At 39.2% G+C, this 25,622-nt stretch overlaps 1 protein-coding gene across 6 annotated transcripts in view; it reads left to right on the top strand.

The window, feature by feature from the left end:
• MRPS27 (mitochondrial ribosomal protein S27) overlaps window positions 1-25,622 on the top strand; it is a 106,623-nt gene that overhangs the window by 61,345 nt on the left and 19,656 nt on the right. For all 6 annotated transcript variants that reach the window (XM_030798081.1, XM_030798078.1, XM_030798077.1 and 3 more), the window contains one exon: window positions 22,055-22,169. In XM_030798081.1, the coding sequence (XP_030653941.1) occupies window positions 22,055-22,169 (115 nt within the window). The remainder of the gene's footprint in view (window positions 1-22,054; window positions 22,170-25,622) is intronic.

Raw genomic sequence — 25,622 nt, 5'->3', positions numbered from 1 at the left:
ATCAAATACACAGAACAAAGAACCATGGTTGGGGGAGGGAGAGAGAGAAAGTAGATATAATATGCTCAGTTCTGGCTATGATGTATTCGAAGAGCCTGTGTGAGGTCCAAATGGAGATGTCCAGGAGGCCATAGTACATATGGATTTGCAGCTGGGAGAGATGTTTAGGCTGGAGAACGAGATTTAGTAGTCAACTATAGCTAAGCTATTTTATTATCTACTGTCATAGTCTATTTTGTGCTGCTATAACAGAATGCCTGAGACTGAGTAGTTTATCAATAACAGAGATTTATTTCTCACAGTTTTGGAGGCTGGAAAGTCCAAAATCAAGGCATACACACAGGTTTGCTATCTGGTGAGGGCAGTTCTCTGTTTCCAAGATGGCACCTTGATTGCCATGTTCTATTGAGGGGAGGAACACTCTTCTTCACATGGCAGAAGAGAGTGGAAGAGAAAGCAAACCCACTTCCACAAGCCCTTTTTCTAGTGGCGTTAGTCCATTCATGAGGACTCAACCCTCATGACCTAAATACCTCCCATTAGCCCCCACCTCCCAGCAGTGTTGTCCTGGGGGTTAAGTTTCAACTTGAGTTTTGGAGAGAACAAAAACATTCAAACCATAGTGCCTATATTTCTTCCAAGGTCTTTGGTCATTGAAATCATGAAAACAAGGTGATTCATATTCAGTTCAGATCATAGAAAACCCAAAATTTTTTGTCTCTCTTTGCTTGACAAGCCTCTAAAAACAAAAATCAGAGAACATAGTAGACTTCTTTATATCACACATTAGATATTAGTGCATGTTGGAACAGTAGGCCCGTCTTCTATATGTGTGGGTTTTCCCAGCAGCTTTCCTGGGCAGAGTGTTTGCTTGTTTTAATATCATCTCTTTGTTTTGAACTTCTTGATCTTTATAGATGCTCTGGTGCCTGGGACTTTTTAAGCTTCCCAGTCACTCTCCAATCCTTTTTCTTTTTTTTTTTTTTTTTTTTTTTTTTTTTTTTGAGATGGAATCTCACTCTGTTGTCCAGGTTGGAGTGCAGTGGCCCCGTCATGGCTCATTGCAACCTCCGCCTCCCAGGTTCAAACAATTCTCATGGCTCAGCCTCCCGAGTAGCTGGGATTACAGGCGCCTGCCACCACACCCGGCTAATTTTTTGTATTTTTAGTAGAGATGGGGTTTCACCATGTTGGCCAGGCTGGTCTCAAACTCCTGACCTCATGATCTGCCCACCTCAGCCTCCCAAAGTGCTGGGATTACAGGCATGAGCCATCGCACCCAGCCTCCAATTCTTTAATCTTATAGATCAAGTCCTTGGGTAGATAAACAGTACATCCTGCTACTCACATAATCCCATCTCAACTGAGATAACCATTTTTAAAATCCCTGCTCTTTTTACCGCCATGTCTCCAATCCACCCTGAATAAATAACAACAGTAAAATACTAGGACATTTGGAGTGTCATAAAAATCCTATTCTTATTCTTTCTTCCCACAGCCAAGAATATGAAATTTTGGTCTTCTGAAACAATTTTCATAAAACCCATGCACATGAATCTTCATGGGAGCAATGGAACCACCAGATTCAACTGATGGAGGATTATGGATAAACGTAGCAGCCATAGCGGTCAATTTTTCATTAGCAGCCCTCTGAGAGAGAAGAAACAGAAAACTTACCAGCTAGGGAGGAAGGAATCTGTAATCATTTTAGTACAGAGAGGAAAAAATAATCTGAGCACTTGTGGTCCCTTCAAAGGCAGGATTATATTGTTGATTTTCAGTCTGTTCAAGCTGTTCAAGATCTTCTCATTTAACCCCCTCATTTTACAGAGCTGGAAACGATAACAGAGAAGGAACATCAGACTTTCCCAAAGACACATAGCTATTTGTAATAGGGCTGGCATGTGTACAGTTATATGAAAATTCTACTAAAAATCATTACAATTATAAATAAAATTGGGTGGAGGGTGGAGAATCAAAGCTGAGGGTTCAGGTACCTGGGATACCTTAGGTTTGATTCTCCTTCCTATTAGTGGTATATATGTGACATGATTGTACATCTCCTATACTTATTCTCCCATTTACATTTTTTCAAGAAATCATCTTAGGGACTACCTCAAATCCTGTGCTTACTAAGAATGGCATGTCTAGTTCTGTACAGGATCGTACCATGGCATCTTACAAGAATAGTGATATCTTCTGATGATCAGTGGATCAATATACAAGGCTATAAAGAGTCTCCTAATGTTTTCCTCTTACTCTGGAGATCTGATAGCATAACATGAGTCAGCATGGAGGCTCTGAGAAAATGAGAAAATAACAGACCTATTGTTTTGTTTTGAGGATCACTTAAGCAAATATGTAATATCAGATCACATAGAATAATTCCCTGACCTCAGTGAGTCTTCTTTCTAAATTGCTTCCTGTCTGCCTCACCCATCTATTTCTGCATTTCCACCCATGCAGTTTTAAAGTGACTTTGGATAGCTGGGTGAAAAGAAAGAGGGCAATACATTAAGGCTCAGTTAATATAATTTGCATAATGAAATTGTCAAAGTGTTCTTGGCCCAAAAAACTTGTTTATAAATGAAAGTGAAAGGGTTGAATGGATAATTTGAAGAGAGTGCCTTTTCAGCTCTATGTATTCAATCATAGGATGTCTTGCCACTGAGTCAGCAAAGGTTTTTCTCCAACCTACTCCATTAAATTTTATTTTACTCATTCTTTTTTTAATACCTGTAAGTACTTAAAATTTTGAAATGTCCTAGTTGTGCTTCTTGAATGTAAAGTGCATGCTATCCCATTTGATAGCAATTTCTTCATAAGCCTGTAGGTGAACAAAACATAGAACTTCATAATACGTGGAATATATCGGATATACACATTTGTGGTAACCTTAGATATTATAGTCATTGAAGGGATATAATAGAAAATGGTGACATTTGATTATCAAAATAGTAGTGGAAATTCTAGGGCTGAGGTGGCTTGCCAAATCTACTTATTTCATTCCAGGATCAAGAGAGAAACAAGACAATGGCTTTCATTTGGTATGATTGAAACCAAATGATTTTATCTTTAACATTTGAAATGACAAAGTTTTCTAGACAAACACCCCTTCTTCCAGAGGATAATCTTAATTGAGATAGCACCCCCTAGTTTATTGATTCCTTGCTTGGGTCGTGAAGAAGCCCCAGTTGTTGGTTCAAAGTTGATAGAGACTTTGTTCCCTAGATCACCTATTTTAGTGTCAGGCAAGACAGCTTAGTAGTCAAGAGCTCTGGAGTCAGACTGTCTGGGTTTGCATTTTGGCCTTGTTCAGTATTAACTGTGGGACCTTGAGAAAGTTACTTAACCTTTTGATGTTCAGTTTCCTCACCTGTAAAGTGTGGATAATATACTTACCTTATATAGGGTTGTTTCGATAAGTAAATGAAATAATCTTTAAAAAGCAATTCGCATAGTTACTAAAATAATGTAAGAGTTCAAAAAATGATGAAGCACTTATTTTATTATTGAATATGTCATCTATATATTGTCAGCCTGGACTAAAGAGGAAAGAATTGTGTGAGGCATGGGCATTGAACAATGGTAAAGTAGTATTTCCTGATGAGTGTTTACTCAGGAAAAGGTTGGTACTGACTTAATAGGCTCTTAGCCCTATATCCACTTCTGCTATTCTTATCTCAGATGTATTTGTTTATATTGAATGTATATCAAGAAATGTGTTACAGGCAGGCACAGTGGCTCACGCCTGTAATCCTAGCACTTAGGGAGGCCCAGGCGGGTGGATCACCTGAGGTCAGGCGTTCAAGACCAACCTGGCCATCATGGAGAAACCCTGTCTCTACTAAAAATATAAACATTAGCAGGACATGGTGGCACGCACCTGTAATCTCAGTTACTCAGGAGACTGAGGCAGGAGAATCTCTTGATTCTCCAACTCCACCTGGGAGGTGGAGGTTGCAGTGAGCTGAGACCATGCCACTACACTCCAGCCTGGGCAACAAAGTAAGACTCTGTCTCAAAAAAAAAACAAGGAAAAGAAAGAAAGAAATATGTTACATTTTAGATGTGGTAGGGTAAGCTCTGCTATATAGAGCTACTAAATTCTGCATTTTACTTAAATATGACATTCAGATTTCTTGGCAGCAGACACTTTTCTGAAGAAAAGAACAGTGGTAACCAGAAAGCAAAAGACCATTAAACATTTCAAACAACAGAACCGATTCTTGAATGACCTGAATTCTCTCAAATCGAATTTTTAACTCAACTTTTCAGTTTTTTTTAATCCTTTGAATTGGTACAAAATAAAATGTACCTAATGACATGGCTCGTGTAATGTTACATCCCATGTGGCGTTTGCAAGGAAGGAAAAGTTCACTCATATTTGCTAGAGGAAGTAGGTGCTACTATGTGCTGTATTGCTATGGGAATAAAGAAGAGGTCCTTGTTCCTGTTGTAATGTGGTACTGAATTCACTAAATTCTACCATTTTTCTCTTTCTAGGCTATGACTTTCCCCTCCATGTAAAGCACAGGCTCCACATATATAATTCCAGGAGGAGGAAATAGTATTTAGTTTAGTGTTTAGTGTGAATTCCCAAGGATAATAAGGGGGTAGCTATTGTATTTTCCTTTCTCGTCTTTTTTCTCCCTTGGTCTCTTTTTCCTTCTATCCCTTCTATACATATTAATCTATGTGTGTGTGTGCACACCGCCACACACCAGAAAGCTAGGCTATGGCATGATGTGTGCTCCCTAGTTTCCTAGGTTTTGTGTGAAGCGGCTATGAGAAGTTACCTCATTAAGTGCCTTAGTTCTCTGCTAGGCTTCAACTTAGGTTAGGTATTCCTTCGTGCTGGTTTTATAATCTTGTGGGAGCCATTCCTCTAGCTTCTTGGCCCTTCAAATATAGATAAAACTTAGCTTTTTGAAAAATCATCAGAGCAAAGAAGATTCTGTGAGTATTATTGGAGTTTCATTCTCAGGAAAAATTAAGCCAGATGCAGTGTCACCTGCCTGTAGTCCTCGCTACTTGGGAGGCTGAGGCAGGAGAACTGCGTGAGCCCAGGAGTTCAAGACCAGCCTAGATAGCATAGTGAGACTTAACGTCTAAAAAGAAAGAAAGTGGGAGAGAGGGAAGAAGGAAATTACTGCAACATTACATAATTTTCTATCTTCTTAAAAGAGAATTTCCCAAGCTTGATTTAAGTATCTTTCACTACTCAGTGTAATCCTGAGTAGTGACTTTTCCAGGAAAAAAAGATGTATTACGGTTTAAAGACTATATCTTAACAATATTTCTTGTTAACACTGAGCACACCATCCATATACAGGGACCTTAATATATGCATTTTGTGATTTAAAATAATTTTGGCTTATCCTTTATTTAATTTCTATCCCTATACAAATATTTTAGATTGAACAGAGAATTCAAAATATAGTGTAGTGATTTATTTTTGGCCTTTGTGGTGGAAGGATGTTAGAGGTGAAAGGGTTGTTAAAGATCTCTTCTCACCTTTTGTCTTACAATTTTTTAAATTTGAAATCCAGATGAGTTGAGTGTCTTACGCAGGAAATTTTATTTTTCCTTTTTAAGCAGAGGGCTATTACTGCTGAAATATATTTGAATGTTTTATTTTCTTTATCATTACTTTTAGATGATTATATAATCCATTGACTAGTTTATAGATCAAACTGCCTGTAGAAGTCTTGTGATTAAACATGATAGATTGATCATATGTGCTTATCTCTATTTCCTACAGAAACCTCCAGAGATATGACAGTAAAGTGTAGAAGGCGCAAAAATTGACAAAATAAGAGACTAGGAGAGGAGACAACAGCAAAGCTCGGAAGTTAGAAAACAAAAGTAGTGGAGTTAGCAGAAAAAGAAAGCTACAACCTAAGCTGGCAGGAGAGGAAGTCCAGAACCAAGGCAGTCGAACCATAGGACCCCAGAAAGCCTCATAAATGAGAAGCAGCATGATTCCCAAAGTAGAAATGTGAGTGGAGCTGAGACAGGAGGATTGACGGGAAGTCTTCATACAAGTTAGTGAAATACCCAACTCTAGCAGAAGAGTGGTCGTTTTCTTTCTGGAGAGAGTGAGTCAGAAGGACTCTGGACTTGGGTATACAAGGCTTATTTTACCTCTCAGTGAGGAAATTGGATGAGCCCTCTCTAGGTACTCTGACTGTCCAAAGCGAAAAGACCTATGGAGATTTTGACGGTCCCCCAACAAAATAGCACCACCAGGGTACGCTGGCAAAGACATAAGGTGAAAGATGAGAACATGTTGTTTTCATTTCTACATTCCTCTCATAATATGAATTTCCTGCTATGCCAAATGCAATTCCATTATTCAGAGTGACACATTTTCTATAAAGCAGGCCATCTGAATGCAAGCCACCTACTTGTGCTCAACAACAACCAACAGTATGTTTCGAATGCTATAGGGAAAACCACCTGTGTTAGGTTCACTGTGGGCTCTTAGGCTAGGTTTTTAATCCCCTTCAATTTCACTTTCCTACTTTGTAAAAAGGGGAAAATGTATATAAAGTACTTAGGATAATGCTTGGCACATGGTAAGTGCTCAGCACATTTTAGTTAATATTTATCATCATCATCCTCATTTTCAGTCACAGTTAAAGATTTTTCACAAACTGATCAGGGCAAAAGAAGCCTTCCTTCAGTATGATTTTTCTTTAAAAGTTCTAAATGCTCAGAAAAAAAAGCAAGTTCTTTAGTATGCTACATTTTTTATAAGCATTCATTTGCAGAAATATACTTATGGTGCAAGTATTGCTGATAAATTAGACTTTCCCGTGGTTGCATGGGAATGTGAAAAACCCTTGGGATAATCAAATGCTGTGGTCGCTATAGCAACAGCTCACCCTTGTCTTTCCTTTTTTGAGCCTGTCTTAAATCAGAATCCTAAAACAGAGTTATTATTGGTTATTTGTACCCATAATTTTTTTTCAACATGAGAAAAACTATTGTATATTTGTTTTTCATAGATACTCTCTTGGCTTAGTGGCCTTTGTTTTCATGTGACTGCTGTCAGCTGCTCTTTCCAAGTTGTCTGAAAGAGCTGATGGTTCCATTTAGGTTGGGAGCAGGAGCAGGTGCTTTCAGCCTTAAACTCCTTTCAGGTTGCCAGTGGTGGGTACATGATGGAAAAGGGGGTTCTTAGAAACAAAGCTGGGTCAGTGGCTTGCTCAGCAGCAAATGCTTTGCTTTAGTTGCTGTTTTCCTTTATTCCCAGCCTTGGATGGGTGGCATGTTCTACACAAACAACTACTTTCTTCTTTTGAGCTCTTGCCCCATCCACAGATCCAAGCCATGAGCAGCACTTAGCAGCTTCTCTTCTGAGTAGTTCGGTTTATCCTCCATAGGCGTCCACACTCCTTAGCCGTCTACCTCAACCAGAGGCTAGTGGGCACTGAGCTGACATAAAGCTCAAGGTATAAACCCCATTGTATTATAACAGTGCTTTGCCAAGCTTGTGGAAACCAGTATAATCCCCATTGTATTATACCAGTGCCTTGCCAAGCATGTGGAAAGCAGTCCAAGAGCAAAACATGATAGGTAAATTGACTCCTCCTTAGGTCATCCCCTTGCTTCTCCTTCCTAGACCTTTTTCTGTCATAAATAAGATCAGAAACCCTGCCACCAGTCATCAGCCTGACTGGCAAACCTTTGCTGGTTGGCTTTGGGCCTCTGTGATTGTAAAAAGCCTCTGTGTTGTCCCCTTTCCTTCACCTTCCAGCTCCTCATTTGAGACTGTCTTGAGAGGAATGAGAGGGCAAAGGACTCTTCACCCTCTTACTGACCCTGTTCTTCCTACTGTATTCCATCCCCTCTGGCTAATGGCAGTCAGGTCTTTGCTGCACACAGGTACCCAGCGCTCTGCAAGTCACCTGCCATGTGGATGGTAATAGTCATAAGAGTTCATACTTAACTCAGTGGCCCTTAGAATGAGGCTGCTGCTGACTGCTCTGTCCAAGATGTCTGAAAGCACCATGTGCCAGGCATTTTAATTTTACATGTTTTATCTCTTTAATCTTCATATCAGTCTAGAGTTGTACCAGATAAACTGGATACAACTTTTACCAGTTAGAATCCTGAATCCATTTTAGAATCAGTTTCCTGAGGTTCTAACATAGGAGAAGTTCTGTCTGATGCTGATATCTTAACTACCTCTCTACTACCAAAGACAGTTATGCCACAAGCCTTAGCCTTAGAAAGGATGCACATAAGCAGTACCAGGCAGAATGTCATCAAGTGCTAAATCAAGTAGATTATAATAACAATAATAGGCTGGATGCGGTGCCTCATGCCTGTAATCCCAGCAGTTTGGGAGGCCAAGGTGGGAGGATTGCTTGAGCCCAAGAGTTTGAGACCAGCCTGGGCAACATAATGAGACCTCCTCTCTACAAAAAATAAAAAAAGTTAGCCAGGCCTGGTGGCACACGTGTGGTCCCAGCTACTCGGGAGGCTAAGGTGGGAGTATCCCTTGAGCCGAGGAGGTCAAGGCTGCAGTGAGCTATGATCTCGCCACCACACTCCAGCCTGGGTGATAGAGTGAGACCTTGTCTTTAAAAATATATATTTTAATATTGCTTGTATGTGTGCATATTTTTGCTGTGTTTGGCTCCAAAAAGAATTATAAGCCGGAAAAATGCCTAAATAGCTCCTATGTGATTTTCATAATAACCCAGTGATTAAGGTATTATCATCTCTATTTTAAAAATGATAAAACTGATTCTTAGGTTAAATGACTCAGTTAGTGAGTCAGGGCTGGGTTCTAATCAAACACAGAGCAGCACGTTGTCAGAGATTTCCCTGGTGGCAGTGCAATTAGTTTTCACAGTGAAAGTGGCATCGAGTCCTCTCTCATGTCTGTGATAACAGTAATTTTGTCACTTCTGTCCCTACTCTTCTGCCCCTGGAGAAGCAGCATTATTGTGGTTTGCTTCAGTTCTCTATCAGACAGGCCCTTGAATGCAGAGTCAAAAAGTCATGCACCTTGAAAAACTCAACACAGAACATATCCCTAAGTAGTAAAAGTATAACATGAGAATGATGGACACCAACTTTCTTGTTCTAGAAAGTGAGAGAAGCAGGGTGCACCATTATCTCTAACATTTTTATTTCTTAAATATACCCAAGGGAACAAAAAAGACAGACTATTGGGAAGAAGAGAGAAAAGCTGGATTTATTTTCCTATTGAGAGCCAGTTTTTCAAAATTTATTACCAGGGTGTTGTGAAATAATCAGTGTTATATACATAGGGAATTACCTATGATGCTTATAAATTAACCTTCTAAACTTGTTATCAATGCTTAAAAAAATACTTGGAGTTTTTTTGTTATTTTTGTTTTTTTGTTTTTTGTTTTTGAGATGGAGTCTCGTTCTGTCACCCAGGCTGGAGTGCAGTGGCATGATCTCAGCTTACTGCAAACTCCGCCTCCCGGGTTCACACCATTCTCCTGCCTCAACCTCCCGAGTAGCTGGGACTACAGGCAGCCGCCACCACGCCCGGCTAATTTATTTGTATTGCTTTAGTAGAGACGGGGTTTCACCGTGTTAGCCAGGATGGTCTCTGTCTCCTGACCTCGTGATCCACCCGCCCCGGCCTCCCAAAGTGCTGGGATTACAGGCGTGAGCCACCGCGCCCAGCCTGTTTTTGTTTTTTTGAAATGGAGTCTTGCTCTGTCGCCCAGGCTGGAGTACAGTGGTGCCATCTCGGTGCCAACCTCTGCCTCCCGGGTTCAAGTGATTCTCCTGCCTCAGCCTCCCAAGTAGCTGGGATTACAGGCATGCGCTGCTGCGCCAGGCTAATTTTTGTATTTTTTAGTAGAGACGGGGTTTCACCATTTTGGCCAGGCTGGTCTTGAACTCCTGACCTCAAGTGACCTGCCCGCCTCGGCCTCCCACAGTGCCAGGATTACAGGTGTGAGCCGCCGCGCGGGGCTGAAAATACTTGTTTTTGATCATCCCAATCCAACCTCATTGAAGGCAAGGAGATGTTTATTCATCTTTGCCTCTTAGTGCCCCACATAATATCCTGATTCATAGTAGGTTGATAAATGATCAAATGCAGAAGAGAGGAGCTTTGCCCTCATCAAATGCTCCATTCTGTTGTAATAAGTAATTTCATATAAGTATAGAAGTAGAACTATTCTCTCTGCAGTTTAACATTCAGTTTTGCCTTATTCATGCTTTAAAAATCCCAGCTTTCTTACTTTTTTGCCTAAGATTATTGAAGGAAAAAATGTATCTGTTCACTAAAGGCTGCATTCATTGTAGCAACCATGTATACATGGACAGCCTACTTGTTACCACACTTGAAATTCTGCTTAATGTGCACTCATAAAGGACAAGCTCCCACCCCTTCAAACTCAATGTAATTATTCAGTGTATGAGCTTGTGGTGTTTAAGAAACTAGGGAGGGGAGACAGAGGTATTTTCATAGCTTGTTATCCTCTTCTCTCCCACAAAGTGCAGCCATGATCTGACACATGATCAATGGGCCGAGCCCTTTTTAGGATGCAGAAGATGCTCCCTGTGTCTGTGGATCACAATGGCAAACAATAGCAACTTCTGCAATGATATTTTGCCTCCCTGGTGTTCAAACTTCTTCAGTTAAGCTTGTCTGGAATCTGTTTAACTATTATACGTGAAAGCTGTTTTTTTTTTTTTTTTTTTTTAAATGAAAATGGTAGGGGTGGAACCAGAGAGGAAAACGTATATCTTTGCCAAGGAGCTCTCTCTCCTTCCCCTATGACTCATACTCAGGAAAGCTGAGGGACTTTGGAAAGCTGCCTGACTCACATTGAGGCAGGTCTCCTGGCACTTTCAGACACTTTTTAAATTTTCTCAGGCAATAAAAGATGTTTTTCAAATTGTTCATTCCCTCTTTCTGGGCCAACCTAAGAGCTTTTGTTTAGCTAAAGTATGGCTTTTTTATGCAAGATTTGCCAGCTAGAACAGATGAACCCGGAACTTTGTATTTGGTTTATTACTAAAGAAACAGCTCTTTCATACTCAGAATTGTAACTGTTCCTTCTTATGATTGTCATCCTATTAAAAGGAATTGCCTCTGGTACTTAACCTTCCTATGACGTGAAGTTTGCATTTGGTCATTGTTAAGAATTTTCTTAGCATATTTTGTTTGTACAATTTCAAATATTCAGTTTTTAAAAATTTGGTTTTTGGTATGAGAGACTAGCTTGAGCTAAATAGAGGAGCTGCCTATTAAATGTATTATAGTCATACTGATTTTTACTATTTGGCAGCAGAAGAAAGAAAGGTCACCTTAATTTTTCTGTCTTTACATGTAAACAACTAAGGGTTTTTGCTTGTTTGGTGAGTGTTAAAGTAAACCTTTCTAAAAACCAATTGGACTCACAGATATAAATCTCAATTTTTAAATATCTTTCCTTTTTAAACTACAAATAGTCATTATGTTCCAAAAACTGTCAAGTAATTTCTTTTTTTTTTTTTTTTTTTTTTATTTTTTTTTTTATTATTATACTTTAGGGTTTTAGGGTGCATGAGCACAATGTGCAGGTTTGTTACATATGTATCCATGTGCCATGTTGATTTCCTGCACCCATTAACTCGTCATTTAGCATTAGGTGTATCTCCTAATACTGTCCCTCCCCCCTCCCCCCACCCCACAACAGTCCCCAGAGTGTGATGTTCCCCTTCCTGTGTCCATGAGTTCTCATTGTTCAATTCCCACCTATGAGAGAGAACATGCGGTGTTTGGTTTTTTGTCCTTGCGATAGTTTACTGAGAATGATGTTTTCCAGTTTCATCCATGTCCCTACAAAGGACACGAACTCATCATTTTTTATGGCTGCATAGTATTCCATGGTGTATATGTGCCACATTTTCTTAATCCAGTCTATCGTTGTTGGACATTTGGGTTGGTTTCCAACTCTTTGCTATTGTGAATAGTGCCGCAATAAACATCCGTGTGCATGTGTCTTTATAGCAGCATGATTTATAGTCCTTTGGGTATATACCCAGTAATGGGATGGCTGGGTCAAATGGTATTTCTAGTTCCAGATCCCTGAGGAATCGCCACACTGACTTCCACAATGGTTGAACTAGTTTACAGTCCCACCAACAGTGTAAAAGTGTTCCTATTTCTCCACATCCTCTCCAGCACCTGTTGTTTCCTGATTTTTTAATGATGGCCATTCTAACTGGTGTGAGATGGTATCTCACTGTGGTTTTGATTTGCATTTCTCTGATGGCCAGTGATGATGAGCATTTCTTCATGTAAGTAATTTCTTAATATCTCTATGCCCACCCCATCCTACTCCCCTTTTTTTAGAGTTCAACCATTTCTGCTGTAGGGATTGCCAGATAACAGAGGTTTGATAAAGTAACAGTATAAAAACAATAATTTCTATTATGTAGGAAAATTACTTTGGATGACTCTCTTAGATATAAGTTGAATTGCACTGAAATATTTGAGTAGAAAATAAAATGCTTTACTAATGGAGTGATCAATTGCTGAAAATTTTATTTTCTATAAAACTTGATCTTCAGTTATAATGTACTTTAGGGACCTTAAATTTAACTTTAGCTGATTTTATCATTTCACCTTGAAAATTTAGATGCCAACTTGCAAGGCCCACCATTCCCATAATAATAATCTCTGTTGGCTGCCCAAAGTGAGTACCATATGGTGGGGGACTGGAGGCTAGTGGAATAAAGTAAAATCAGCTGTGGACTGAATGGTTTCTCGTTTGAGTCTTTATTCACTTGTTTGTATCACTGCCATTTTTCTGGTTTAATAGAAACTTGTATATGACTGATGTTTTAATGAGTAGATATAGGCTTATTGTCTTTTAGAGTCATTAAACTTAAGTGCTGGAAGGAGTTCCGGGGTTCTGGTCCTAGTCCAAAGTTCAAGTGTATTTTGTTTGGCCCATAAGCTGTGTTTTTATAAACAGTATAATGAAATCACTTTGCTTGATCGTAATACAAGCAGCTTTGTACCTATTGTCTTACATGATTCATGCATTTATATTAACTGACTGGCCCCTGTAGACATTTGAGTTTGTGATCCAGATAACCGTACCTCTTCATTTTACAGTTGCAGGAACTGAAACCCTGAAGGATCAAGTGACTTTCCAAAGTTAAACAGCTAGTTCAGGGCAATTCCAGAACTGTTTTACACTGAGTTTATTTTTCTGTTGATTCTGCTCCTAAATTTAGAAGAGATGTTTGTTTTTCACTGTTAGAGACCTTTGTGAAACCACAAAAATGTTTTTTAAAGATGTCATACAAATAAAAGAAGTTGAGAGGCAATGGTGGAATAATGAGAGTGAAGAGTCTAATTTGGGTCCTATTGCTAACTATCTTGGGTAAATCATTTTATCTCACTATATACATCAAGATTCCTCCTCTATAAAGTAAAGGAATTAGACTACATAATTTTACATCACCTAGAACAGGGCTAGTAAATTCTCAATAAATAGTCCAGTATACAATAGATATTGAAAGTCCCTACCAGCACTAAATTAAAGATTCCCTAATTCAATATTAACTTTTTTTTCTCTCCCCTATCCCCAGTTTACTTTGCCTAGGTTTCTTTCAAAGCCTCTTCCAGGGTTGAAAGGAGTCTGTTTTTTTATTGAGTTCCTGTTAGGGAAATTCTTTGAACCCATGTACTCTGGCTTCTGTCCTCAACTTAATGGCTTCACTCTCCTAGCAGCTTGTCTGTTCCCTCAACTTGCATTAAAGAATCCATGTATCATCCTTGATGTATTATGGGAAGTAACAGTAGGGGTTATGAATTAGTGAGGACTAGGTGGCTTTCCACAATGACCACATACTACTCCACTTCCTCTGCCATCTTTCATCTCCTCCTGCCTTGTACAAAAAAGGCAGCATTTCTTCTTGGCTTCAACTTTATTTTAGCCAGGACGATACTTCACAACCAGAAGTGAATTACTGTTTCAAATATAAATAATCCTCATGAATTTCAGCATGCATTATTGGTATTTATATAGTCTTAGCAGGCCTAGTCACTGTTGCCAAATTATCAGGCACCTACTTGAGTCCTTATTCACTTGTTTGTAGCACGCCAAATGATAGATAACTTGTCCCCTGCCTTTTAAGAGCTTAAAAGCTTAATAGAGGAGTCAGTAGAGTTACAGAAATAGAAACTAGCTATGAATTGGATTGTATCACTGGAAGTATGTCCAACCTTCGCTTTGCTACAAACAAAGAATGCCTAGGGATTCAGCTTCTTCATGTGTTAGAGAATCAGAATGTTTAAAATACTGAGATGCTTTTCTTCTTTAATAAAAATCTAATTCTTAAGAAATCCTGATTAGTACTGAGCTTCTCTTCCCTCAGAAATACCCCTAAAGAAATCTGTAATCTCACATACAAACACATATAAATCTGCTCAACACTGGCTTAATTCTTTTCTGCTTTTACCCTGGTGTGCTTCATCTCCTGGGCCAGGCTCTTTGCCTGCTCATTTCTTTTGTGGCAGACTTAATCCTGACAGCTTCACTAAGCCTAGCATACTCCAGAAATTCTGGTTTTATCTCTATTCTATTCCTTTGTTTTCCTCCTTTTTTTTCTTTCTCACCTTTCATTTTCCCAGAATTATTCAAAACCAGTGTTTAATTAATATATGTGATTTTCCTATCTTAGTCATTGTATTATTTATGATTTTGCAGAAATTTTATCTGCAGTTCCTAGCCAAAGCTTTAGGAGACATCAGGAAATGTTTGCATGTATTTAAAACTGGCTCATTTATTGCTCATAAATTTCCTACTCAAAAACCAAAATATTTCTCTTATCTCTGTCCAAACCAAGCCAGTTTCCACAACTTTATTTGCTTTTATAAACAGGACTGGTTCCGGGATCCAGTTTTTCTCAACTTCCTGCTGTTCCTAGGTAAAGGCCCTTTGCAGCCTAACCTTGGCCTCCAGCAACTGCCTCTCAGTCATGATGCTGACCTGTGAGCCAGTGTGTGTACAGCTTTAGAGAGGCTGGAGAAGTCTTACCAGCTGCTTCTGGGTGCAGTTTCACTGATAGGTCAGGTGGTGGCCACAAAGCCATTTTCTGCTTTTAGGACCATCTCCAGATGGGCACCTCAGTGATGACTGTAAATACTTGTTTCTTCTCCCATTCTCCCCACAAGTAATCCTCCCTGGTTATCTACACATATTGCTCTTTGGAGGCTGATAAAATAGTGTTCCAGGCTTTAGACAAAGAACACAACTGGCTTCATTCTGACTGCCTCCCTTATATACCATGAAAGTAAGAGAGAGAGAGAGAGAGCAGCAGAGCTTAGAGTCTATCTATAGGTATTTTTTCTGTATCAGAAAGGGAGAGATGTCATCTTTAAGATAGGAGTTAGGGCTAGGCATGATGGGAGGCCAAGACAGGAAGATCACTTGAGGCCAGGAGTTTGAGATCAGCCTGGTCAACATAGCAACACTTCCATCTCTACTTAAAAAAAAAAAAAAAAAAAATTGGAATTAAAGGAAATTAGTAGATCAGTGGATAAAGAATATAGATCACCATGCCTGAGCAAAAGGTAGCTACTCAGTAAATACTTAAATGAAGCAGAAATATGTCTTCTAGACTGAGAGTTAAATCTGGCAAAACAGCAGGCAGATCAGAGAGCAGGGAGAGAGAATAATGTGGTGACATGTGTCCTACTTTTGATTGCTTTCTCTTTCATGAGAGAGTGTGGATAATAAGAATAACTCTCCTGGAGTAGTTTCTAGTATGTCATATTTATACCAGTGTGTTTCCAGGTGAAATGCTAAGGGCCTCTTTTTTAAGCCCTTGGTCTGACAAATTCAGACTTTGATATCTAACAAGTCCCTCTGTTATCTATCTTCATTTCAAAAAATGTGTTGTTATGCTGCATTTATTTAGCACGCCACATTTGCAAAATTCTATGCCCCTGTTATTCTCTACCAAAAATCTACTTACTCATCACCTTTTTAGACTAGCAGACAGGGATTCCAGAAGGTCTAATGACTATATGTAGGGCTCAAATAAAAAAAAAAAAACTACTCACAAGCTGAGTTTTAATTTTTTCAAATTCTTTTGGGAAATCGACAGAATATACATTATAAACCAACCAATAGATATTTTGGTGGTTTTATTACCTTATTTGCTTTTGCTCTTATAAAATTAATAACTCTAGATTTGGAAAGGGACCCAAGGAGGTTACCTATAAAAAATTTGCTTAAATTGACCAGCAAACCCTGGAGAGGTTGACTACAAAGGGGGCTTATCTTGATTGTGGTCATGATTACGCAACTGGATGCATTTGTCAAAATTCATAGAACTATAAACTGAAAATATGAATTTTTTTGTACATTGTATCTCTGTAAAATTGACTTTAATTTTTTTAAAATTAGAACTTTTAAAGAAAGACATTTTTATCTGCATTGTGAAGGTAGATAGTGAATTCGTTGGAAATATTCAAGCCCAAACTGGTTGACTTTTGTTGGCAGGGTGGGAGAGGTGTTTTGGAGGGGACTCTTGCACTTGGTGCTTTTATTTTGTGCAGGCTAAGTGTGTGTATGTGGAAAGTTAAAATTACCTTAAATTCTTTGAGTAAGAATCTGAGATCCCAAGCAGGAAATTTTAACGTATAATACGGATGTTTTTATTATCAATTTCTGTATTAAACCCTGCCCTCTTTTTTTAAGTACTTGACAAAAATATAATAGTCATTAGAAAATTATCTCATCAAAATTTGATTTTATTTGTGGTAGTTGGGGGCAACTAATAATTGTTAGTTTTGAAATTAACAATTCTGGAAGCAGAATTTCTAGCAGGATGAAAAAGAAAATAATGAGAAAGTGAGTAGCAGTGATTGAATCAGATTCTGATTTAAATAGTCACATGACACTCTTGGTCTTTGGTTCTAGTTCAAGGAAGCGCTCATTCCTTTTGATAGTTGCTAACTTTCCTTCATTGATAAGATCCTCAGTCCACACTGCAGGCTTTGAAGCCAGCCATATTTTCTTCTTGGCATCCTTTCTTTCCTCCCTTTACCCTGACCCCCTCTCCCATCTCTGTGTCTACCCAGCTCCGTGGCTGAGGTTCCCATCTGTAAAGCCTGTTGCCACAGGATACAGAATTCACTGGAGCGGAGGAAAAGCTGCATGTGTGTGTTTAGGGCTGGTGGCTCTCGGAATTGGATAAACATTGTGGAAAGCTTGCTCATTCATGTGGAAGAGCCAGTGTGTTACAGCTAAATGGTAGAGCTGTGAGCTGCTGGGCTTCAGGCTCTGGCATCTGTGCGTTGGGACTGCCCAGCCTGGAGCATTTTTATTTGTGAGACCGAAAGAGCTGATGAGCATTGCCACTTTAGCCATTCAACAATAACAAAACCTTTATTTCAACCCCATGGAAGAAAAGCTATATTTTACTTTTTTTTCCCCGCTATTTTTGGTGTGTATGTGTGCTATGAGTGCTGTGTGTGTGTGTGTGTGTGTGTGTGTGTGTGTGTGTGTAGACGGGGTCTCGCTCTGTTGCCTAGACTGGTCTCAAACTCCTGGCCTCAAGACATCCTCCTACTTTACCTACCAAAAGTGCTGGGATTACAGGCATGAGCTACTGTGCCTAGGTCACTTTTTTTTTTTTTTTTTAATTAAATGATGAAATTAGTCAAACAGGAAATCCCATGCGACTTTTACACACAATAGAGTCCCTCCTATATAATCACAGTCAGTCTCTGGTGTTTTTCTTTTCACTCTTGATCTCTTTTATATAACCTCTCTTCCCTTCTAAGAAATCTCTGTGATATCCAAGACTTTCACTCCCATGTCAGTTTGGCAGCCTGTGATTCTGCTCTCCTCCTTTCCTGGTAACATCAGTCTTGAATGAACAGCAGTGCAGGCAGATGCCCTTAAGAGTTCTGAGTATGGCCTGAGTTTTGAGCAGAGGAAGCTTCTCAGTTCCTGCTATTTTATTGGCCGTGGTTTGGCTTCCTAGGCAAGCTCTGTCTTCACCTGAAAATCCTACTCAACACTGGGGACAGAGATCTCTTTAGCCATGGGATACCAACTTTTAGAACTAGAGCTAGAACTTGAGAGGACACTTTGTCACTCTTTCTTATGCTCCTCCAAGAAATACACATTTCCTTAGAATTGTTGTAAGTGTAATCACATTTTATAAGCTGAAATCTCACAGTACCTTTAGCCTTCATGAGCACAGCCTTGTTGGGGATATTTGGGTTGTATTTGTTTCTCTTTTCTACACTCACATGTTTGCCTATCTTGACAGCCTGCTGGCCTAGGCAATAATAAAGCTTCTGTCGAGGTGAGCAAACAGCTGATGGCATAGGCGCACAGAGGGGACTCCTACAGTGGCTGTCTGTAATCTGCCAGGCTGGTGGTCAGAGCAGGCGAGAACAAAAGCCAGTCTGTTTGCAGGCAAATTAGAAAATCAATGTGTTAGTTGTATTCTTTTCTCTTTGCCTTTCTTCTGACAGAAAGGGAGAATGCTCATCCAGCAGTCCACAGAATCATTCCAGGCAAGTGCCCATTCCAGAGACTCACGCACCTGACATATTACTACTGGAAGTTGAAAAGTCCCCACATTTATTTGTCTGAACTGCTTAAAAAGTCACCAACAGGAATTCTTCTCAAACTTGCCATCCAAAATTGAACCCTGCTGGCCCAGTGTTTTGACTTGTTTATATTCCAGATAGCCACTCACATAAGCTTATCTTTTTAATGCTGATGGGGGCCAAGAAAGGAGTTCATTTGCCGCCTGGCTGGGAAATTCAGGAATTGCATTTTGGGCAGCATATTTTATAGTATGTGTGTAAGTATTTCACTGCTTTTCCTCGGTTTATTTTTTGTGAGAGTTCATTGAAAATGTCCAAGGCTGGGCACAGTGGCTCATGCCTATAATCCCAGCTCTTTAGGAAGCCGAGGTGGGAGGATCACTTGAGGCCAGGAGTTTGAGACCAGCCTGAACAACATAGCAAGACTCTGTCTCTACAGAAATAAAGAAGGAGGCAAAGGCAGGAGGATCACTTGAGTCCAAGAGCTCAAGGCTGCAGTGAGCTGTGATCTTGCAGTTGCACTCCAGCCTGGGTGACAGAGTGAGACTTTGTCTTTCAAAAGGTATATACAATAAAAAAGAAAGAAAATGCCCTAGACATAATTGGGTCTAAGATTGTTAGGGCTTAGAGAGCAGAGCCCATACCAAGTAGCCTTGTCCCAGGACAGAAGAGGGAGTAGACTTACTAAAGACTTCTCTGAGTGTCTTGACAAATATCTCAAAGGGCTGCTGTGCAGAGATGATTATATTCGATGTGTGAAGTCTTGAGTAACTTTCCCTTTAGACTTCTAAGAGAGAAAGTCTGTGAAGGAAGGGCTTTTGAGAAGAAAAGACTTTCTTGCTCTTCCTTGTGTTGAAGTTAGCCTTAGAAGCTTAGCAAATGGCTTTAAATATGTTTTAATTTGAGCCTTGAAGGTCTGAAACTAGGCTCTCATTATCAGTCTTTGCTATTTTTTCAAAGCCTAAAAGTGGTTTGCTGATCATGAATAAGAGAAAGGTGTTTGGTTGGATATGGTCATGGTGTTCTTATTGTAAAGTTCATCATCAAAAAAAAGTTACAACTTTAGTGGTCATTGGAAACATCCTGAGCCAGAACCTTAGATTTAAAATGAGGATTAGGTTTAAAATAATCTTGAGTGAGGGTAGTAAATGGCATTTGATATATTTTTTTCCCAAACTCATTACCAAAAAAAATTATATTTTGTTTTGTTTCTTTTTAAAGGAAAAATTGACTAAACCCAACAACTGCTACTACCAAAAACCCTTTAGCCTCTAGCAATCCCTTTTGTCTTTAGCACTTATCATGCTCCACCTTGTATTATTATTAAATTATGTGTGCATCTTTTTTGTAATGAGACTATAAATGCCCTGAAAAGGAAATTTACATAACTTCATATATACCATAGACATTAACAAAATGATCGGGACATAACAGCATTTAATACCAGTGTTGATTAAAGCTCTTTTTTTTATTAGCTGAAAAACCTATGGGCCAAGAATTGTGTCAGTACAGGAATCAGTATTGAGCAAGTCAGTCTCTGTCTCTGCTGACACAGGAACTTACAGGCTGATGAGGAAGCGTCACCATCGTTGAAGCAGTACACCTGATACTTCACTTGACTTTTTTCTTTAAAAAATAAAACTCATTTTTAATTGGTCATTTCAAGTTAAATCTCAGATTGTTCAGAGAAACAATAATCAAGTAGCTAAACTATTGATTTGAAAATGTTGCCTGGGCAACACAGCGAGATCCTGTTTCTACAAAAAATAAGCTGAGCATAGTGGCATGCATCTATACCCCCAGCTACTCGGGAGGCTTAGGAGGAAGGATTGCTTGAGCCTAGGAGTTAGTTTGAGGTTATAGTGAGCTAGGATTGCACCACTGCACTCCGTCCTGGGTGACAGTGAGACCCTGTCTCAAAAAATAAAAATAAAAACATAAAAACAAATATGAGGGAAAACATGGAATACTAAAAGGTGTATTTTGTTTCATTTCTGTGCAGAAGATCTTATAAGATTGAGTATCTAGGTCCCCTATACAATGCCTTTCTCTGGCCACGTCACTCTTATTCTAAACCTAATTTGACATATTTCTCTATTTCTGATTTTAAAGGGGCTAATTTGTAGAGAAAAATAGAGTGAGAGAGACATTTTCTAGCAAAACCTAAACTATTGAAGAGAATCAGCCTGCCCAGAAGACCCTAAATCCATAAAACATCTTTGGATCTTATTTTTGCCAAATCTCTCACCAGAGCACTAATAGATATCCTATATTAAATACTATTTCTCACTTCCTCTCCTTTTCTTAACTATTACTTTGGCAGAGAACCTGTTCAGAGGAAACTATCCCAATAGCAGATGGCAGGAAATAGCAGGAGGCAGACTGAATAATCAGCCTCTAAAAGCCACTAGTATTCATCTGTACCCTTGACTCTCAAATATGGCATGGAATCCTTTAGCACTAGGTTTTTGTCTCACCTTTTTCTTTTTAAGAAAAGAGTTTGATTTTTGTGGAGCCCAGCGATTGGCCTGCTTCCTGAATGATTAAGGAAAACATGGGGATTTCAGCTAACATGATATAGTATAGTATATGAGGGTCCATCCTAATCAAAGTAGATAAATAAAAAGAGGGACTACAGAGCCCTTTCCACCCCCGTCTCACAGCTCAATCTCCAGTCAGTCTTTTGTCATGAACCCCAAGAACTAGGAGTAGCAGCTTCCATCCCAGGTGTTAGCAATGTGCGTGAACTAAGGCAAAAGCAGCATTTGGAATTCCTTTCCAAGCACTGTTCCTTTGTAGGTATACTGTTACTGTATATAACTCATCCTGGGCTGCTTCAGACTTTAAAACCCTGTGGGGAGCTATAGGAAGTAAGGGATAAACTGACGAGCTACAATGGAACTGTGAAGAAGGCAGTGTGGGATTGTGGATCTTGGAGGACGTGAATGTTAAATTTTACTCAACTTTTATTTCTTTTCCTCTGACTCAGTGAAGAGTGTCCCAGTCTCTCCTAAGAGCCACAGGAAATATCACTGTTACTCAAAGCTGATTCTCCTTTACAGAGTTGCTGTGCTATCCTATTTTTCATTTTCTTCGTTTGTTTTAAACTTCCAAAGTTTCAGCTTAAGCTTCACATCTCTTCTAATGAAATATCTGTTTACATAATGCCATGATTAGTAGAGTATTTTCCCCAAATCATTTTTCATAAGTCCATTAAAATGAGATGTTGAAGTAAGGGGTATAAGGAATACAATTTTTGTAAAGTTTTTTGTTATTTATTAGTTTGCCTTCTCTTTACCATTTCAGACTTTGTGGTTAATGAGTTTCATTCTCAAGTTTTTATCAACTGTTGACTTTTATGAATTTCTGTCACATTGCACTCTGCCAGTATCTAAGAGATGGACCTATCAATGGAAGATGTGTTTTAACATATAACAGTTAATACCAGTTTTCTCTCTTCTTGTGCTTATTTAGATTTCGACACAGCCCCAACTGCTGGTACCTAAGAAACTGGACTATCCACACCTGGATTAGGCAGTGTCTAAAATATGATGCACAAGACAAAGCCTTATATACCCTTGTAAATAAGGTGAGTGGTTCCATGGATCTGCAGCCTGTTTTCCTGAGTTTAGGTGATATGGTGTTTGTACCTATTATAGTACAGCAAAGAATAACACCAGAAATAACTTTAAAAAATTATTTGGCCTCAAATACTCTTATTAACAGAATGGAGCTGGGTGTAAGTTCATTAATAAATTAAAAAAAAAAATCCTGTAGCTACTACTTTTCCAAATATAGTGACTCAGAAAAGGACAGGTATAAGCAAAAAGAAGAACTTTGCAGTGGTGGTCGTTTCATTCTTGGTTGCTAAGCTTTAGATTTCTTGCCCGTTTCCTTCTGGTGAAGTATAGGGGAAAAACATGACCATGTTTGCTCCTATGTCTTTTGAGTTCCCTGACTCCTCCCATCAAGCCTGAGAGCCCTTCTGACTGTTACACCACCCAAGAGTTGAGTCTTACTTACATTCCACTGTATGCAGTAAATACAAAATGAACAGAGGCTAAAATGTTATTATTGTGAGTCTGAAGCTAAACACTAGTTTGAACCATAAAGATATTTTAACAGCCTTTTTATGTAAAGGTATTACATCTATAATGTCACTAGACCCTGAAAGTTAGCACTGAAAAGGAATACTGATTTTGTTTTTGAGTACCCTTCTGTGCAGAATGTTTTATTTCCATGAGTTGGGCCCGGTTCAACTGAATATATATTATATACAGTTTGTTTGTGAGACATTGGATTGGTTATTGATAGTGGATACAAAAATGAGCAATATTCTGTTCTTGCCCTCAGGAAGTTTACAATTTAATAAGGCAGATAAGCAGGATTACTTACAAATCTAATATTAGGCAAATGTAAGTGCCACACAAGAATATTTGTAAAGGCCAGGCACCGTGGCTCATGCCTGTAATCCCAGCACTTTGGGATGCCAAGACAGGAGAATCACATGAGCCCAGGAGTTCGAGACCTCTAGTCCCAGCTACTCTAGAGGCTCAAGTAGGAGGATCACCTGAGCCTAGAAGGTGGAGACCGCACTGAGCTGTGATGATGCCACTGCACTACAGCCTAGGCAACAGAATGAGACCTTGTCTCAAAAAGGAAAAGAAAAAGAGTAAAAACAACTTGGAGAATTAAGATGAGGGAATCTGACTGGAAGGAAATAATTAAAAGAGACATGAGGTACCATTTAAGATGGTCACAAAAAGGTGCATGCTTGCACATGGAGATGGGCTGGCAGAAACAGTATTACCAGAGGTATATCTGGGTGAAAACAAAGACTAAGTCTGAACAGTAATACATTGCCTTTTTCCTGGGGTATAAGGTGTGTTAAGGGAGGAACCAGGTAAGGAAGCGAGTAAAAGATTGAGCTAGGTCCCTGGATAAGTCCAATCAAGATGACAGCCTTGAATCCCAAGAGGAGGAAATGGAAGGCCCAGAGGAAGGAATGGATTAAATCTTGTTTTCTTCAGTTCAGAGTGTAATGTCACACAGAGTGTAATCTATTACACTCAAAGATTCCTATGATAACAAAACTAGGAGAGTCTAGAATTTTTGCTGCTTCTTGAGTCTTTTAGTGGAAAGAACATCAAACTAGAAATCAGAAGATCCAGGCTGTAGCCCCACAGGCTCCACTGGTTGCTGCTAACTTTAGGCAAATAACTGTATTCTTCTAGCTCTTAGTTTTTTCAACTCTAAGTCAAGTGGGTTGTAGTAAATCAGTGATTTCCAACTCTGGCTGCCCATTAGGGTCACCCAAGAAGCTTTTTAAAAATTGTAGATACTTGCCTCTACTCCTGAAATTCTGGTTTAATTGATCTGTCTGGAACCCAGGCATTGGAATTTAAAAAATTTTTTTAATAAGTTTAAATTTTTCTGTCAGTTTCAGGTTCACAGTATAGGGGAGAAAACATAATTTATTTTCTTTCCCTTTTAGGTTCTTAGTTGAGACACCCTGCTGAAAACAAAAGTCAGATTAACAAAAGAAAAACAAGCAGAAGTTTATTAACACATGCTGTACTCATCACACAGGAAAGGCCTCAGTTCAAAAGTGTTTCTATCTCAAGGCAGTGGCTTATGGCCTTGCTGAATAGTATTTCAACCAAGGGCCATAAATCCTATACAGTGACAAGACAAAGGAAGGAAAAGTTCCAGTCTTTAAAAGGTGGGAAAATGTGGGAAGATAGTAAAATCTGTTCTCAGATTCCTCTGGTGCCTGCTGATGCCTTCTCTGGGCTCAGAAGCAAGTGCCGTTCTAGGAAGGAAGGATTTATGTGCTGCCATCACGGAATTGGAGGCTATGGCAGAGTCTTCCCCTGCATTTTCAGTGTCTTTAACTTAACATCCTCAATTATTTCGGGGAGAAATATTTTTGTTTCCTTCAACAGCAAAACTGAGTGGAAAGTACATAGATTTTCTATGTACTCCCTGCCCCAACACATGCATAGCCTTCCTCATAATCAACATCCTGCCCCAGCGTGGTACATTTATTACAATTGATGAACTTATATTGACAAACCCTTGTCACCCAAAGGCCCTAGTTTACATTAGGGTTCACTCTTGATGTTGTACACCCTGTGGGTTTGGACACATGTATGGTGACATGTATCCACCATTATAGTGTCATCCCTCATCCCTGCCTATTCATCCCTCATTGGGTTTGCTTGCTTGTTTGTTTGTTTGTTTGTTTGTTCGTTTGTTTTTTAAAGCTCTCAGTTGATTCTCATTTACAGCCTGGGTTGAGAATCACTGACCAGTCGATTTCTAAAATCCCTTTCAGCTTTAATGATTTGTCATCCTAAAATATTTTGGTTTTTAGCCTGCCCTAGGGATTAATACTGATTTGGATGACTGCTTTGAGAAATATAGACACTGGCCATGAGCTACAACCTTTAAAACAGTGGTTTTTAGACATTTTTCCATTTCGGCACACTTGAGGCTACTATATATAACTCCTGGAAACAGTGAGTCAGCTCAGTGGTGATTCACAGTTGGGGGTTAGGACCGTATCAAAATCTCTCAAGGGGATATGGATATAGTTTGGAAAAACTCATCAGGTGTTTCTACCGGTTGCAAGAGGGAAGAATGGAACCCTGTGGGGGAATGGTGGTTAACATTCCTGAAGAATTTGAAACAAATAAAAATGCAGCCACAATCTGGATCATTGGTAGTAAAATGAGTATGCATGAAAATCACAAGAAGCTCACTAAAAATTCAGGTTTTTGTGCCCAATTCCCGGAGATTCTGATTCTATAGGTCTGAGACGTAGGAATCTATATTGTTAAAAAACACTCCAAGAAAGTCGACATCCTGCAGGTGCTAAAGGGTCCACATTTTAAGAAATCTGAATTCTCATCATTTTTTATGGCTGCATAGTATTCTGTGGTGTATATGTGCGACATTTTCTTAATCCAGTCTATCATTCATGTCCTTCGTAGGGACATGGATGAAACTGGAAACCATCATTCTCAGCAAACTATCGCAA

Source organism: Nomascus leucogenys, chromosome 18 (assembly GCF_006542625.1).
Source record: "Nomascus leucogenys isolate Asia chromosome 18, Asia_NLE_v1, whole genome shotgun sequence".
NCBI lineage: Eukaryota > Metazoa > Chordata > Mammalia > Primates > Hylobatidae > Nomascus > Nomascus leucogenys.
Note: the sequence above shows the minus strand (reverse complement) of the source record. Positions and strands in the feature narration are given on the sequence as shown.